The 15,359-nt window shown below is 38.6% G+C and overlaps 2 protein-coding genes across 2 annotated transcripts in view; both read right to left on the bottom strand.

Annotated features, from left to right (window-relative positions):
- Positions 1-1,820: 1,820 nt before the first annotated feature.
- On the bottom strand, positions 1,821-3,395 carry LOC149039774 (uncharacterized). Its single transcript, XM_089183174.1, has one exon. It carries the CDS (start codon positions 3,297-3,299, stop codon positions 1,821-1,823), a length of 1,479 nt encoding a protein of 492 aa, XP_089039300.1. The 5' UTR covers positions 3,300-3,395.
- Positions 3,396-11,490: 8,095 nt separating this feature from the next.
- LOC149039775 (uncharacterized) overlaps positions 11,491-15,359 on the bottom strand; it is a 38,693-nt gene continuing 34,824 nt past the window's right edge. The window contains exon 3 of the mRNA XM_089183175.1: positions 11,491-12,893. Coding sequence (XP_089039301.1) covers positions 11,690-12,893 — 1,204 coding nt within the window. The 3' untranslated portion in view covers positions 11,491-11,689. The remainder of the gene's footprint in view (positions 12,894-15,359) is intronic.

Consider the following 15,359-nt stretch of genomic DNA (forward strand, 5'->3'; position numbering starts at 1 on the left):
ACCGACACTTGACCGCTACTTGACCGCTGCTTGACCGCTGCTTGACCGCTGCTTGACCGCTACTTGACCGATACTTGACCGATACTTGACCGATACTTGACCGATACTTGACCGATACTTGACCGATACTTGACCGATACTTGACCGATACTTGACCGATACTTGACCGATACTTGACCGATACTTGACCGATACTTGACCGATACTTGACCGATACTTGACCGATACTTGACCGATACTTGACCGATACTTGACCGATACTTGACCGATACTTGACCGATACTTGACCGATACTTGACCGATACTTGACCGATACTTGACCGATACTTGACCGATACTTGACCGATACTTGACCGATACTTGACCGATATTTGACCGGTACTTGACCGATACTTGACCGATACTTGACCAATATATATCGGTCGATGCATCGGGCGACAGTCGACCGATATATCGGTCGACTATCGGTCGAGTATCGGTCGACTATCGTCCGATAGTCGGTCGAGCATCGCCCGATAGTCGACCGATAGTCGACCGATAGTCGACCGATAGTCGACCGATAGTCGACCGAGTCCACCTATAGTACACATGATCCGAAAACCTGATCAACAAACAGGCACACCTACATAAGTTCATTCACAGCAGCAGGTCTTGTGGAGTGTCTTTTGATGTCTGGGAAAGAAAAATGCAGATGGCAAAGAAAGTTCTGTTCACGAATGGATAAGTCTAATAAGAAATGATAAGAAAATAATGCTGTATCACCTTCCAGAGAAAATGAATGATTTCTTGAGGCCTGAAACTGATGAAAAGATCATAAAAATATAGGTGTACTTTGCAGCCCTGTAAAAAATCTCAGTAATTGGCAACCGAATACTAGCCCCACAGAGTTTTGGTTGAAAGCAAAACAATAGGTGAGTGATTTCATTTCTCTCAAAGGATTAAGGGAAGGTTAAAAGTGAAAGAGGGTTACCCAATACCTTCATATTATGGTTTCCCATATATCCCATGGTTTTTTCAAATGTACCAAGTTAAGTAACAACATTTACTGGGCAAGGAGTTGAAAGGAACATTGATGGGTCCACTGTTTTCTGGAAACAAGTGGGACTCTATTAGAGATGTTCTTCATCAAGAGTCATGCTAATGGCACTTAAGTAAAAAGGGAATGGGAGCCCAGATCCTATCAGAAACAAACTAGAGTACTGGGAAGAGGATATTCCGAAAAAGAAAAAACTGTACCGTCTGAAATTGCTACACCTTTATCTAATCTGCAAAGTGGTTAAAGTACTGTTGCATCTCAAACTCACCCTGCTGTGCCTTTGAGCTCAGTTGACTTTACAAAAATGACAGCTCCTCAGCTTAAAGAAGAATTAAAGGAAAGAGGAAGCAAAGGCATTGCTAAGAAAACAAAACATTAGCTTGTAAGCTTACTGAAGAGCATTACTGACAAAGAAAACCAGTCAACCTCTATTTAAAAATAAATGACATTGTCATTAGATGCAGATTGTAAAGTGGCATAGCATATAGCATTTGGCCTGCTGCAGGTGTAATAGCTGCACCTGTTGTAATAATGGCCTGTTAATATCCTGATAGGTGCAGATAAACTCAACAGGTTTCTATAATCTACACCAGCACCATGTTACAGTACCATGATTCTTTTCGCACTGATAAATCCATATAACAGTAACAAAATGCCTAAACACTACACCCATTCCACTTTATAAGATAATCAATCTGAGAAATCAAAATTATTCATTTTACTGCAAAACTCAAACGTTCTTTAAATCTTAATCTTACATCAGATAGACTTATCAACAATAAAATCAAGTGAACTTCATGTGTTCTTCATAGTGGTTAATAAGCTGGGATTCACTGCTCAGTTTTTCCTGACAAATCCAGCAAGTAAATGCTTCATTGCAATCTGAGGAATCTGGCTGTTGCTGTCCAGAGTGCAATTTTTCATGCCTTTGAAGTGTTCTCTTCTGAGTAAACCACTTGTCACAGCTTTTACACTGGTATGGCTTCTCTCCAGTGTGGGATCTTTCATGTCTACGTAGATCACCCTTTCGTGCAAACCCTTTGTCACAGCTTTTGCACTGGTATGGCTTCTCTCCAGTGTGGGATCTTTCATGTACTGTTAGATCACCCTTTTGTGCAAACCCTTTGTCAGAAGTTTTGCACTGGTATGGCCTCTCTCCAGTGTGGGATCTTTCGTGTACTGTTAGATGACTTTTTTGTGCAAAGCACTTGTCACAAGTTTTACACTTGTATGGTTTCTCTCCAGTATGAGATCTCATATGTGCTTTTAGAGTTTCTTTTTGTGTAAACCTCTTGTCACATGTCTTACACTGGTATGGCTTCTCTCCAGTGTGAGATCTTTCATGTCTATGTAGATTTCTTTTATCACTAAACCACTTGTCACAGCTTTTACACTTGTATGGTTTCTCTCCAGTATGAGATCTCATATGTGCTTTTAGAGTTTCTTTTTGTGTAAACCACTTATCGCATGTCTTACACTGGTATGGCTTCTCTCCAGTGTGGGATCTTTCATGTCTATGTAGATTTCTTTTATCACTAAACCACTTGTGACAGCTTTTATACTGGTATGGCTTCTCTCCAGTGTGGGATCTTTCATGTACTGTTAGATCACGCTTTTGTGCAAACCCTTTGTCACAAGTTTTGCACTGGTATGGCCTCTCTCCAGTGTGAGATCTTTCATGTCTATGTAGATCACCCTTTTGTGCAAACCCTTTGTCACAAGTTTTGCACTGGTATGGCCTCTCTCCAGTGTGGGATCTTTCATGTCTATGTAGATCACCCTTTTGTGCAAACCCTTTGTCACAATTTTTGCACTGGTATGGCCTCTCTCCAGTGTGAGATCTTTCATGTCTATGTAGATCACCCTTTTGTGCAAACCCTTTGTCACAAGTTTTGCACTGGTATGGCCTCTCTCCAGTGTGGGATCTTTCATGTCTATGTAGATCACCCTTTTGTGCAAACCCTTTGTCACAATTTTTGCACTGGTATGGCCTCTCTCCAGTGTGGGATCTTTCATGTCTATGTAGATTTCTTTTATCACTAAACCACTTGTCACAGCTTTTGCACTGGTATGGCTTCTCTCCAGTGTGGGATCTCTCATGAACCTCTAGATATCTTTGTCTATGAAAGCACTTGTCACAGGTTTTGCACTGGTATGGCTTTCCTCTAGTGTGAGATCTCTCATGTCTTTGTAGATTTCCTTTTTTTACAAAACACTGGTCACAAGTTTTGCACTGATATGGCTTTTTCCCAGAAGTGGACATTTTTTTTTGCCATGCAAAGTGTTCTAAAATGTAAGCAAACAAAAAAGAGATTTACTCAACCAGATGCACATATTTGACAGGGTTTTAGAAGCAATGTCTTAAGTTTGAATAAACAAAGAAATTGGATGGTGAGTGGGGTAAAATATGTTTCAAACACTGTAGTACTCTTCCAGGAAAGGAAGTTCTACCATAACAATTGCCACTAACAAAGGGATTCACAGACAGTGCAATTTCTGGCAAAAGCCCTGAAAGAAAAACCTTCACATGAGTAAGGATCTACAAAGAGAAGTGCATTTCCAACAAGTCCCTTTACATAGCCTCACACAACCAGTTCACACAATCTACATGTTGTCCTTGTGATGTTAAACTTTAATCTATAGTTGTCACTGTCTCAAGTGGAGAACCCAAAGTACAAAAACTGGACAAAACAAATTTCTAGTGGACACTACAAAAGAGATTCCCAATAGACTTTAATAGAGAGAATCCGGTTAAAAGGTAAGACAATGATAAAAATCACAAAAAAAGGAGTTTAACACCTCATGCGACTACTGATATAGCACAATTTGTATAAAGTATCGAAAAGAATTCAAGATTGTCTAATGATACTAGAAGGTGGTGTTGCACAAGATTTGTCTCTGGTGCAGAAAGCCAACTGCACCCCACATATTTACAAGTACCCTGTTCCACAAGAGAAAGATGATTCAAGAATATACTGATTACTTGACACTCACCCGATAATTGAATGGTAACAATAATATTAACAATATTAAACATAATAATGTTAACAATTTAGTAATAGTTGCAATAATTTATATCTGCTAGCTCAAAAAGCTCACCGTTCCTCTATCAGTCTATCCTCTAGGCCCAAATAATGATTAAACTATGCTCCTTTTGTTTTTATTCTGTTGATTAAAATTAATTTTCCCTTTTCCATATGCTAAACTCAAGGTATCTTAGTTAAGACATCGCTTCCCTTCTCAAATTTGACAGCTCTTTTGGGTATAAATTGCTGATTGAAATGGTAAAATGCTCCCTCCTCAAATAAATAAAACTATTCTTCAGAGCTTGTATGACTAAGAGATCACCTTTCCAGATATTTATGCCATGAACAGTCTTGTCATCAAATATGTGCCTGAGACACCAGTGTAAAATTATTTTGAGAGATTTTATCATCATGTGTAGTGTCACGGCAAGGACTAAAAAAAAACCTTTACTTTCCAATCTACTGGGCATAATTCCCTAATCCAACCATTAAAATGCTTTCTCTGGATAGAAAGTAAATTCCTCTATGTGCCCCAATCACACCTTTTAAGATATTTCTGCAAGGAAAAGCTTTGATTTTTTACGTACCATACTGAGATGATTTTAAGATGTTTATCGTCTTCTTTAGTGCTCTGAAATAAACAATCAGTAGCACCAGGAAACTACTAACTCACTGACTCACTTCAACGACATGTGTGGGTTCGCCTCCTATATGAGGTATTAACCATAAAAATAGAAAAATTACCTTCTTTCATCAACACTCCTACATCCAATCCTCTCGATGAGTATAAACGTTTCCTTAACTGTATAATTTTACCTGTTTTTAATCTTCAAGTTATTGGTCTTTCACTCGAAGTAAAGCAACAACTTTCAGGGTTGAAAATAATTTTTCAGCTTCAAGCGTGAATTTGTAGGCTTTTCTCAAGGCTTATTGTTTTCCTAACTGTCAATAATAAATGGGCAGTCAGCACATGTCTTCAATACTCAACATGATTTATTAACAGTACTGAAAGGAATTATTACCTTAAATTGCTTAAAATAATTTCAGCATCAGAATCTTTATTTTGATTAACATGTTTTGTGGCAGCAATTCCTTTTCTAAGAAAACGTTGCAAACGGCTCAACTTTTCGGTGTTTGTTCAAGCGTGAAATATACAACTTTGTCGAGACAAACTGTCGCGCTTCTCCATGACAAATCCGTACTGTGCAGTACCGACTTTAATTTTAACGCGTAAGCAGGCTTTGCAAACGACACTGAGCAGGATTTGGCAGAAAATAAATCTTGATTAAAGTTAGTATGTAAGTGCTGAAACGTAAACACGGTAATGTGACGGTGTTTACACAAACTTGCATGTTTCACGCTTCAACAATTACGTGGAAAGCCGAATACTGTAAACAAAAATACTCCCTGTAGCACGCTTCGAATTTCGAAACTTTATACTCGTTTACATTTCCGAAAAGCTTTTCACGCATTTCTTGGCTGCTTAATTGCTTAACATGAAAAGTTCATTATAGCATCACAGCGACTTTTCCTTCAGTTGGACGATCAGTAAGCGTAATATTTTGCTATGAAATTCTAGTTCTTCGGTGAAAAATCGCTGATAAGTGCGCTTAAAGTTCCAGCTGCCGCCGGCAGCTGGCTATTATTTTGAAACTTGCTTTCATCAAAGTACATTCATCTATTTTATTCTAAATTACCTGTTGCCCAAATAACCTATTAAGTGTAAATTTCTTTAGTAAGGAAACTCTCTCATATGCTTTTGGCTGACAAAGGGACAGCCATCTCAAAAGGAGAAGGATTTGCTAACTATTCATCCATTCAAACTTTTTATGGTGCATTCACGAAAAATTTTTTAGTTGGTAGTATTTGGGAGGCACAGGTTTGAATGAAGTCAAAACCTACATATTTTTGCCTTCCTTTTCTGAAATTGCTTAAATTGCAGTTTACCGGAGAGCATCACTGCTGAAACATTGGTTCCATTGAGATATCCATTTGGTTCAAGATATGCTTAATGGCAATGGAAACATTTTAACAGTTGAGACATTCCAAAGTAAATTTCAAATGAAAACAAACTACTTCAGTTCTTTTAATTGATAGCCGTAACTCCATCGCATTTGAAAAGGAAACCCAGATGAATATAAAATATTTAGGTATCTACCCAACTACTACTACCATCGTGGGAAATAAGCTTAATTTAACATTGTACTCATACCTTACAAGTTTTTATGTTTTCCAAAGTGATTCGCCCTTGTCTCCTCATTAAACCGACGTTAGCTTGTAACTGCCGCCTCACTTACAGGTTCCCCAAGGTTGTTCATTTGAACAGGGAAGAGAGGACACTGGGAACAAGATTGAGCATTAGGACTAGGAGTTTTCTCACGCATCATACCTACCTACGCTGCCTGTATATCATTTTATTTTAAGAACAGTCTTAGTTTTCAAAATTCCCGCGAAAAACTCTGTTCTCACCACGTCCGCGAGAGTATCACAATCAGAAGTTTGACTGTCTTCACTAGAAGAACGTTTCTCGTAATCGCGTGTGACAGAGCGTCGTTACACAATAATTTCATTTGCTACGATTAGCCAGCACACTGTAACCTCTGGTTAGGTTCTCAAATGAAGAAAAAATAAGGGCAAAGGAAGTCTCCAAGGGTTTATATGGGATGTGAGAGCTCCTGTTGATATGAGAGCTCCTGTTGATATGTTCCTGGGTGGACATTATTACTCTAGTATGGTTGTATATGTTACTGAATAGACTATAATGATCGGCATAATAAGTAAAAAGTTTAATGCAATGAAAAGGTAAAGCAAGTGAAAGTTTTCCTTCCTTCTGCTGATCCGAGGTTTTTACGGCCATGGAGTCATCCCGATTGATTTTCAGTCAGCGGTTGAGCAGGTGGCCTAGATTGGTCTTTACGGGAAAAATAAGGGTGCTTTCCTTTAGGAAGATCTAGATTAGGTTTTTGTGATCCAAGATCAGACAGATCACGTTGCATCAAAGGAACTTAGCTTTAGTTCATCAGATCAGTCACCATGACAGCGGGCGCGAAATTGTAGAGCACGCAAGCGGAATCGCGCGCTAAATTTTAAAACGAAAACAAGATTGCCGTCGCGGATAGAACAGCTGTTGTTTCGTTAGTAACAGGGACCGCGCAGCAAGTTTTGGAGTGGGGGGGGGGGGGGAGGGGGGGGAAGCTAAAGAAGAATGCGTGAAGGAAAATGTTTTGTTAAATTATTCTTTGTTTAATTTATTTTTATTCTTGCAAAAAAGGGGGGGGGCTAAAGACCCCCCAGCCCCTCCCTCTGCGCGGTCCCTGAGTAAAGGAACTTTCCGATGATTCAATACTAATAGAAGTGAGAAGTTGTCAAGATGAAGAATTTCTGTTGTTTCTTTTGATAAGGGAGAGGCAGAGCCATGTCCGCATCGAAAATTATTTCGAACGAATTAAACCACTCTACATTGTTTCAAATTTTTAAAGTCGTTTTCAGATGTCAAGAACTACAGTCAGCTGTTTGGGACGCCTTTTAGCTATTTGCCTATGTCTGCCTTAAGGACAAAGGAGTGGTGGGAGACCTGCCATTGACTTACAGAAGCAAGTATTAATTACGATAAGGATACTCGGGAACCCTAAATGCCTGCGATCAGTGGCCGCTCGATTTAACATTACAAAATCGATTTTATTTCGCGTTTATCGCAGAATTTGTGGAGCAATTGCCAACAATCTTTCCGGTCAATATATGAAGAACCTACTTGTTTGAAATTGAGCGCTGCTGGGCAAAATGATTAATTTCGGATCCTTCGCTCAAAGGAACGCGTTGGATCAATGATCCAATGATCCGTCTTTAGATTACGAAGATCAGTAATCCGATGAATTCTTGTCCAGAGTGGATTTGATAGACCACTGATCTGAAAATGGATTTGCTCGAAAGGAACGCCACAGATCAGAAATCCAGATCCGGCTTCTCCCAAAGGAACGCACCCAAGTACCTTGATCTTGAGTGGGTACTCAAAAAACTGAAAATATCTTATTGTAAAACAAGAATCTATGTTATGAATATCAAAGTTACTTTTCCATTGATACCTACTCATAATTTCTGAAAAAAGTTTTTTATCATATAAACTGCGGTGTTATACAGGGATTTCCGGCCTGAGAAAAGCCGTAACAACACACGTGAAAAAATTTCGTATTTTTTGACGTGTTGATATAGCCAATCAGCTGCTGACACGTCACTCGCCTTTGGCGCCACTCGGACAATTTGATGAATGATCAGCAAAGCCTTCCCGGTTCTCAATATTAGGTAGTTTGTCGGAACGTTCTCGGATTGTGGCGGCTAAAATACTGAAAAATTCCGTATCGCTGACAGACAGTGAGGTTCAAACTTTCCTAGAAGGGGAAGAAAACCAATATACTAAAAGAAAAAACCGAAAGTTACGTATTCAGAGGCTTTGATGTTAGCATTTCTTGGCTGAGAATGAAAATCGACAACTGGTAGATTTGCCATCGGCCGATTTTGGCCGTTTACCTGAAAGAAGTCTTCTGTCGACTTTACGACCATTGTTGTTTTTGCAATCATGGTTCAGAGCTCAGTTTTTCTATCTTAAGAGTTAGAGCCAACGCACTCTACGATTATTATTTGGGGATTTTCGACTCATTTATTTTCATTGAAAATAGTCGGCTTTTCTTCCCAGTAAGAGGGCTTTTGTGTTTATATGATAAACAAAATAATACATGGTTGCTTGTAGATATGGAATTTTTCTTCTTGTGTTCAACTTGACATCTCACTCGTGAGCTATCGAGTGAAACACTCGAAGAGAAATTCCATATCTACGCGCGCCCATGTATTATTCTCTATTTATTCAACCGAAGGAAGGACATATCTAACAAGGTGTTACCTTTGAAACTCAGTACCAATAGATTAGGTTTGAATAGGCAGAGAAAATGGGCAGAATTCGGTGTAAAATTTACTTCAAACAGTAATACTCCTACATAAATGGATGTTTTATCGTAACAATTGCCATTAGCAAAGGTATTTCCAGACAGTTCATGGCGAACAATTTATTACATCATGGCCGCCGCGCATGCGAATCGCGTCACTTTGTGGACTTAGATTGTATTTCGGTGCGTTTGAAATTACAGAGAAAACAGTGAAAACTGGACTTACCGTAGTCAAAACCTTCCTTTCATAGCTTATGAATAAAACTTTTGTCTGGTCGCCAAATCCAATTCAAATGAAGAATATTTCCTTTTGCCTTTGAGCAATATTGTTTACAAAGAGTTGATGAATCGACGGTTCCCAACACTTTTGAAATTTCCTCCTGTTCCTGAAAAATCCCCTATACTTCTTCTCTAATTCCCCTTAAATTTGTCTAAACGTGCTACCTTAAAACGTTCCACATAAGTTCTCTGTGCTCATGTTTGATGTCCTTAAATCTGAATCTCTTGTTCGAAAGCCATAGTCGATTTCTATACTGAAAACGGCCCATTAAAACTAGAATTAACGGTTCCTAGCGTCCCTGGAAAAAGAGTTAATATTTTCTTCTCAAACTAGACGAGTTCATCCAGGTGTCACTTTCATGCGCTCTGCGCTCGCTCAAACACCCTTCGTGCAATCATGCTGACACCAGCCTTACTTCGTCCACCATTTTGAAAATTTCCCTTCTAGCTAGGTAGCCTCTCCTCCTGTTTTCCGAGTTGAAATACAATACATTTTCCCGGGTTTTTTAAAAAAATGTCGGATGACAGAGAGAACTGTCAGCATGAATATGCAAAAGTAGTTGAGTTCAGTAAACCGGAGCTTATACCCCGTTCACACCAAAGCTTAAACATGTTTAAAATTTGTTTGATAAACAGATTTAATAATGATATGCAGCTAAATTTTTGGAGACGAAACCAATTTTCGCCCTGGAAATACCCTATCCATTGTAAAAAGGAATGGCATAGAATTATCACTGAGAACCCTCTGAGAAAACCGCACAAGTTTTCCCTGGCCTACAGCTTGTGTTAGATTACGATGCCCTGTTGAAAGGAACAATTAGGGACCATGCATTGCGGTAATTATAAATTCATTCTCCGCATGCTAGGTTTAAATGGAGCAACAGCTAACTATGCATGTGCATGGTGTAAAATCCAAAAGGATGATAGATGGAAAACAGATCAGCATTTTAGTTATTTCAATTCAAAGCCACTTTCAAGGTATTTACAAGAATTGAAAGAAATGTCCAAAAAATCAAAGAATGATTATGGCTGCTGTAAGGAACCCCTTCTGGAAATTGAATTGGATCATATAATTGTTGATGAACTTCACCTGCTTTTAAGAATAACTGATGAGTGTTACCTGCCAATTTAATAACAGAAGTTAATGATTGGGATATTTAGGAGAGTATTGAAAACCTGATCAACAAACAGGCACACCTAAATAAGTAATAAGGTCATTCACAGTAGAAGGTCTTGTGGAGTGTCTTTTGATGTCTGGGAAAGAAAAATGCAGATGGCAAAGAAAGTTCTGTTCACGAATGGATAAGTCTCATAAGAAATGATAAGAAAATAATGCTGTATCACCTTCCAGAGAAAATGAATGATTTCTTGAGGCCTGAAACTGCTGAACAGATCATAAAAATATGGGTGTACTTCGCAGCCCTGTAAAAAATCTCAGAAACTGGCAACCGAATACCAGCCCCACAGAGTTTTGGTTGAAAGCAAAACAATAGGTGAGTGATTTCATTTTTCTCAAAAGATTAAGGGAAGGTTACAAGTGAAAGAGAGTTACCCAATACCTTCATATTATGGTTTCCCATATATTCCATGGCTTTTCCAAATGTACCAAGTAGTAAAAACATTTACAGAGCAAGGAGTTGAAAGGAACATTGATGTTGCAGGGTCCACCGTTTTCTGGAAATTCAACAAGTGGGACTCTATTGGAGATGTTCTTCATCAAGAGTCATGTTAATGGCACTTAAGAAAAAGGGAATGGGAGCCCAGATCCTATCAGAAACAAACTAGAGTACTGGGAAGAGGACATATTCCGAAAAAGAAAAAACTGTACCGCCTGAAATTACTACACCTTTATCTAATCTGCAAAGTGGTTAAAGTACTGTTGCATCTCAAATTCACTCTGCTGTGCCTTTGAGCTATACTGACTTTACAAAAATGACAGTTCCTCAGCTTAAAGAAGAATTAAAGGAAAGAGGAAGCAAAGGCATCCTTAGAAAACAAACATTAGCTTGTAAGATTATTGAAGAGCATTACTGACAAAGAAAACCAGCCAACCTCTATTTAAAAAGAAATGACATTGTCATTAGATGCAGATTGTAAAAGTGGCATAGCATATAGCATTTGGCCTGCTGCAGGTGTAATAGCTGTACCTGTTGTAATAATGGCCTGTTAATACCCTGATAGGTGCAGATAAACTCAACAGGTTTCTTTAACCTACACCAGCGCCATGTTACAGTACCATGATTCTTTTCGCACCGATAAATCCATATAACAGTAACAAAATGTCTAAACACTACACCTGTCCCACTTTATAAGATAGTCAATCTGAAAAATCAAAATTATTCATTTTACTGCAAAACTCCAACGTTCTTTAAATCTTAATCTTACATCAGATAGACTTATCAACAATAAAATCAAGGGAAATTCATGTGTTCTTCATAGTGGTTAATGAGCTGGGATGCACTGCTCAGTTCCTCCTGACAAATCCAGCAAGTAAATGTTTCATTGTAATCTGAGGAATATGGCTGCTGTCCAGAGTGCAATTTTTCATGCCTTTGAAGTGTTCCCTTCTGAGTAAACCACTTGTCACAAGCTTTGCACTGGTATGGCTTCTCTCCAGTGTGGGATCTTTCATGTCTATGTAGATTTCTTTTATCACTAAACCACTTGTCACAGCTTTTACACTGGTATGGCTTCTCTCCAGTGTGGGATCTTTCATGTACTGTTAGATCACCCTTTCGTGCAAACCCTTTGTCACAAGTTTTGCACTGGTATGGCCTCTCTCCAGTGTGGGATCTTTCATGTCTATGTAGATCACCCTTTTGTGCAAACCCTTTGCCACAAGTTTTGCACTGGTATGGCTTCTCTCCAGTGTGGGATCTTTCGTGTACTGTTAGACGACTTTTTTGTGCAAACCACTTGTCACAAGTTTTGCACTGGTATGGCTTCCCTCGAGTGTGGAATCTTTCATGTACTGTTAGATCACCATTTTGTGCAAAGCACTTGTCACAAGTTTTGCACTGGTATGGCTTCTCTCCAGTGTGGGATCTTTCATGTCTATGTAGATAACTTTTATCACTAAACCACTTGTCACAGCGTTTACACTGGTATGGCTTCTCTCCAGTGTGGGATCTTTCATGTACTGCTAGATCACCCTTTCGTGCAAACCCTTTGTCACAAGTTTTGCACTGGTATGGCCTCTCTCCAATGTGGGATCTTTCATGTCTATGTAGATGTCCTTTATGACTAAACCACTTGTCACAGCTTTTACACTGGTATGGCTTCTCTCCAGTGTGGGATCTTTCATGTCTATGTAGATCACCCTTTTGTGCAAACCCTTTGTCACAAGTTTTGCACTGGTATGGCCTCTCTCCTGTGTGGAATCTTTCGTGTACTATTAGATCACTCTTTTGTGCAAAGCACTTGTCACAAGTTTTGCACTGGTATGGCTTCTCTCCAGTGTGGGATCTCATATGTGCTTTTAGAGTTTCTTTTTGTGTGAACCACTTATCACATGTCTTACACTGGTATGGCTTCTCTCCAGTGTGGGATCTTTCATGTCTATGTAGATCACCCTTTTGTGCAAACCCTTTGTCACAAGTTTTGCACTGGTATGGCCTCTCTCCGGTGTGGAATCTTTCATGTACTGTTAGATGACTCTTTTTTGCAAACCACTTGTCACAAGTTTTGCACTGGTATGGCTTCTCTCCAGTGTGGGATCTCTCATGAACCTCTAGATCTCTTTGTCTATGAAAGCACTTGTCACAGGTTTTGCACTCGTATGGCTTTCCTCTAGTGTGAGATCTCTCATGTCTTTGTAGATTTCCTTTTTTTACAAAACACTGGTCACAAGTTTTGCACTGATATGGCTTTTTCCCAGAAGTGGATATTTTTTTTTTGCCATGCAGTGTTCTAAAATGTAAGCAAACAAAAAAGAGATTTACTCAACCAGATGCACATATTTGACAGGGTTTCAGAAGCAATGTCTTAAGTTTGAATAAACAAAGAAATTGGATGGTGAGTTGGGTAAAATATGTTTCAAACACTGTAGTACTCTTCCAGGAAAGGAAGGTCTACTATAACAATTGCCACAAACAAAGGGATTCACAGACAGTGTAATTTCTGGCAAAAGCCCTGAAAGAAAAACCTTCACATGAGTAAGGACCTACAAAGAGAAGTGCATTTCCAACAAGTCCCTTTACATAGCCTCACACAACCAGTTCACACAATCTACATGTTGTCCTTGTGATGTTAAACTTTAATCTTTAGTTGTCACTATCTCAAGTGGAGAACCCAAAGTACAAAAACTGGACAAAACAAATTTCTAGTGGACACTACAAAAGAGATTCCCAATAGACTTTAATAGAGAGAATCTGGTTAAAAGGTAAGACAATGATAAAAATCACAAAAAAAGGAGTTTAACACCTCATGCGGCTACTGATATAGCATAATTTGTATAAAGTATCGGAAAGAATTCAAGATTGTCTAATGATACTAGAAGGTAGTGTTGCACAAGATTTGTCTCTGGTGCAGAAAGCCAACTGCACCCCACATATTTACAAGTACCCTGTTCCACAAGAGAAAGATGATTCAAGAATATACTGATTACTTGACACTCACTCGATAATTGAATGGTAACAATAATATTAACAATATTAAACATAATAATGTTAACAACAGTAATAGTTGCCATAATTTATATCTGCTAGCTCAAAAAGCTCACCGTTCCTCTATCAGTCTATCCTCTAGGCCCAAATAATGATTAAACTATGCTCCTTTTGTTGTTATTCTGTTGATTAAAATTAATTTTCCCTTTTCCGCATGCTAAACTCAAGGTATCTTAGTTAAGACATCGCTTCCCTTCTCAAATTTGGCAGCTCTTTTGGGTATAAATTGCTGATTGAAATGGTAAAATGCTCCCTCCTCAAATAAATAAAATTAGTCTTCAGAGCTTGTATGACTAAGATCAACTTTCCACATATTTATGCCAGGAACAGTCTTGTCATCATATACGTGCCTGAGACACCTGTGTAAAATTATTTTGAGAGATTTTATCATCATGTGTAGTGTCACGGCAAGGACTAAAAAAAAAACCTTTACTTTCCAATCTACTGGGCATAATTCCCTAATCCAACCATCAAAATGCTTTCTCTTGATAGAAACTAAATTCCTCTATGTGCCCCAATCACACCTTTTAAGATATTTCTGCAAGGAAAAGCTTAGATTTTTTACGCACCATACTGAGATGATTTTAAGATGTTTATCGTTTTCTTTAGTGCTCTGAAATAAACAATCAGTAGCACCAGGAAACTACTAACTCACTGACTCACTTCAACGACATGCGTGGCTTTGCCTCCTACATCCAATCCTCTCAATGAGTATAAACGTTTCCTAACTGTATAATTTTACCTGTTTTTAATCTTCAAGTTACTGGTCTTTCACTCGAAGTAAAGCCATAACTTTCAGGGTTGAAAATAATTCTTCAGCTTTTAGCGTGAATTTGTAGGCTTTTGTCAAGGCTCATTGTTTTCCTAACTGTCAATAATAAATGGGCAGTCAGCACATGTCTTCAACACTCAACATGATTTATTAACAGTACTGAAAGGAATAATTACCTTCAATTGCTTAAAATAATTTCAGCATCAGAATCTTTATTTTGATCAACATGTTTTGTGGCAGCAATTCCTTTTCTAGGAAAACGTTGCAAACGGCTCAATTTTTCGGTGTTTGTTCAAGCGTGAAATATACAACTTCGTCAAGACAAACTGTCGCGCTTCTCCATGGGAAATCCGTACTGTACAGTACCGACTTTAATTTGAACGTGTAAGAAGGCTTTGCAAACGACATTGAACAGGATTTGGCAGAAAATAAATCTTTATTAAAGTTAGCATGTAAGTGCAGAAACGTAAACACGGTAATGTGATGGTGTTTACACAAACTTGCATGTTTCACGCTCCAACAAATACGTGGAAAGCCGAATACTGTAAACAAAAATACTCCCTGTAGCACGCTTCGAATTTCGAAACTTTATACTTGTTTACGTTTCCGAAAAACTTCTCACGCATTTCTTGGCTGCTTAATTGC

This window comes from Pocillopora damicornis, chromosome 9 (genome assembly GCF_964200805.1).
Source record: "Pocillopora damicornis chromosome 9, jaPocDami1.2, whole genome shotgun sequence".
NCBI lineage: Eukaryota > Metazoa > Cnidaria > Anthozoa > Scleractinia > Pocilloporidae > Pocillopora > Pocillopora damicornis.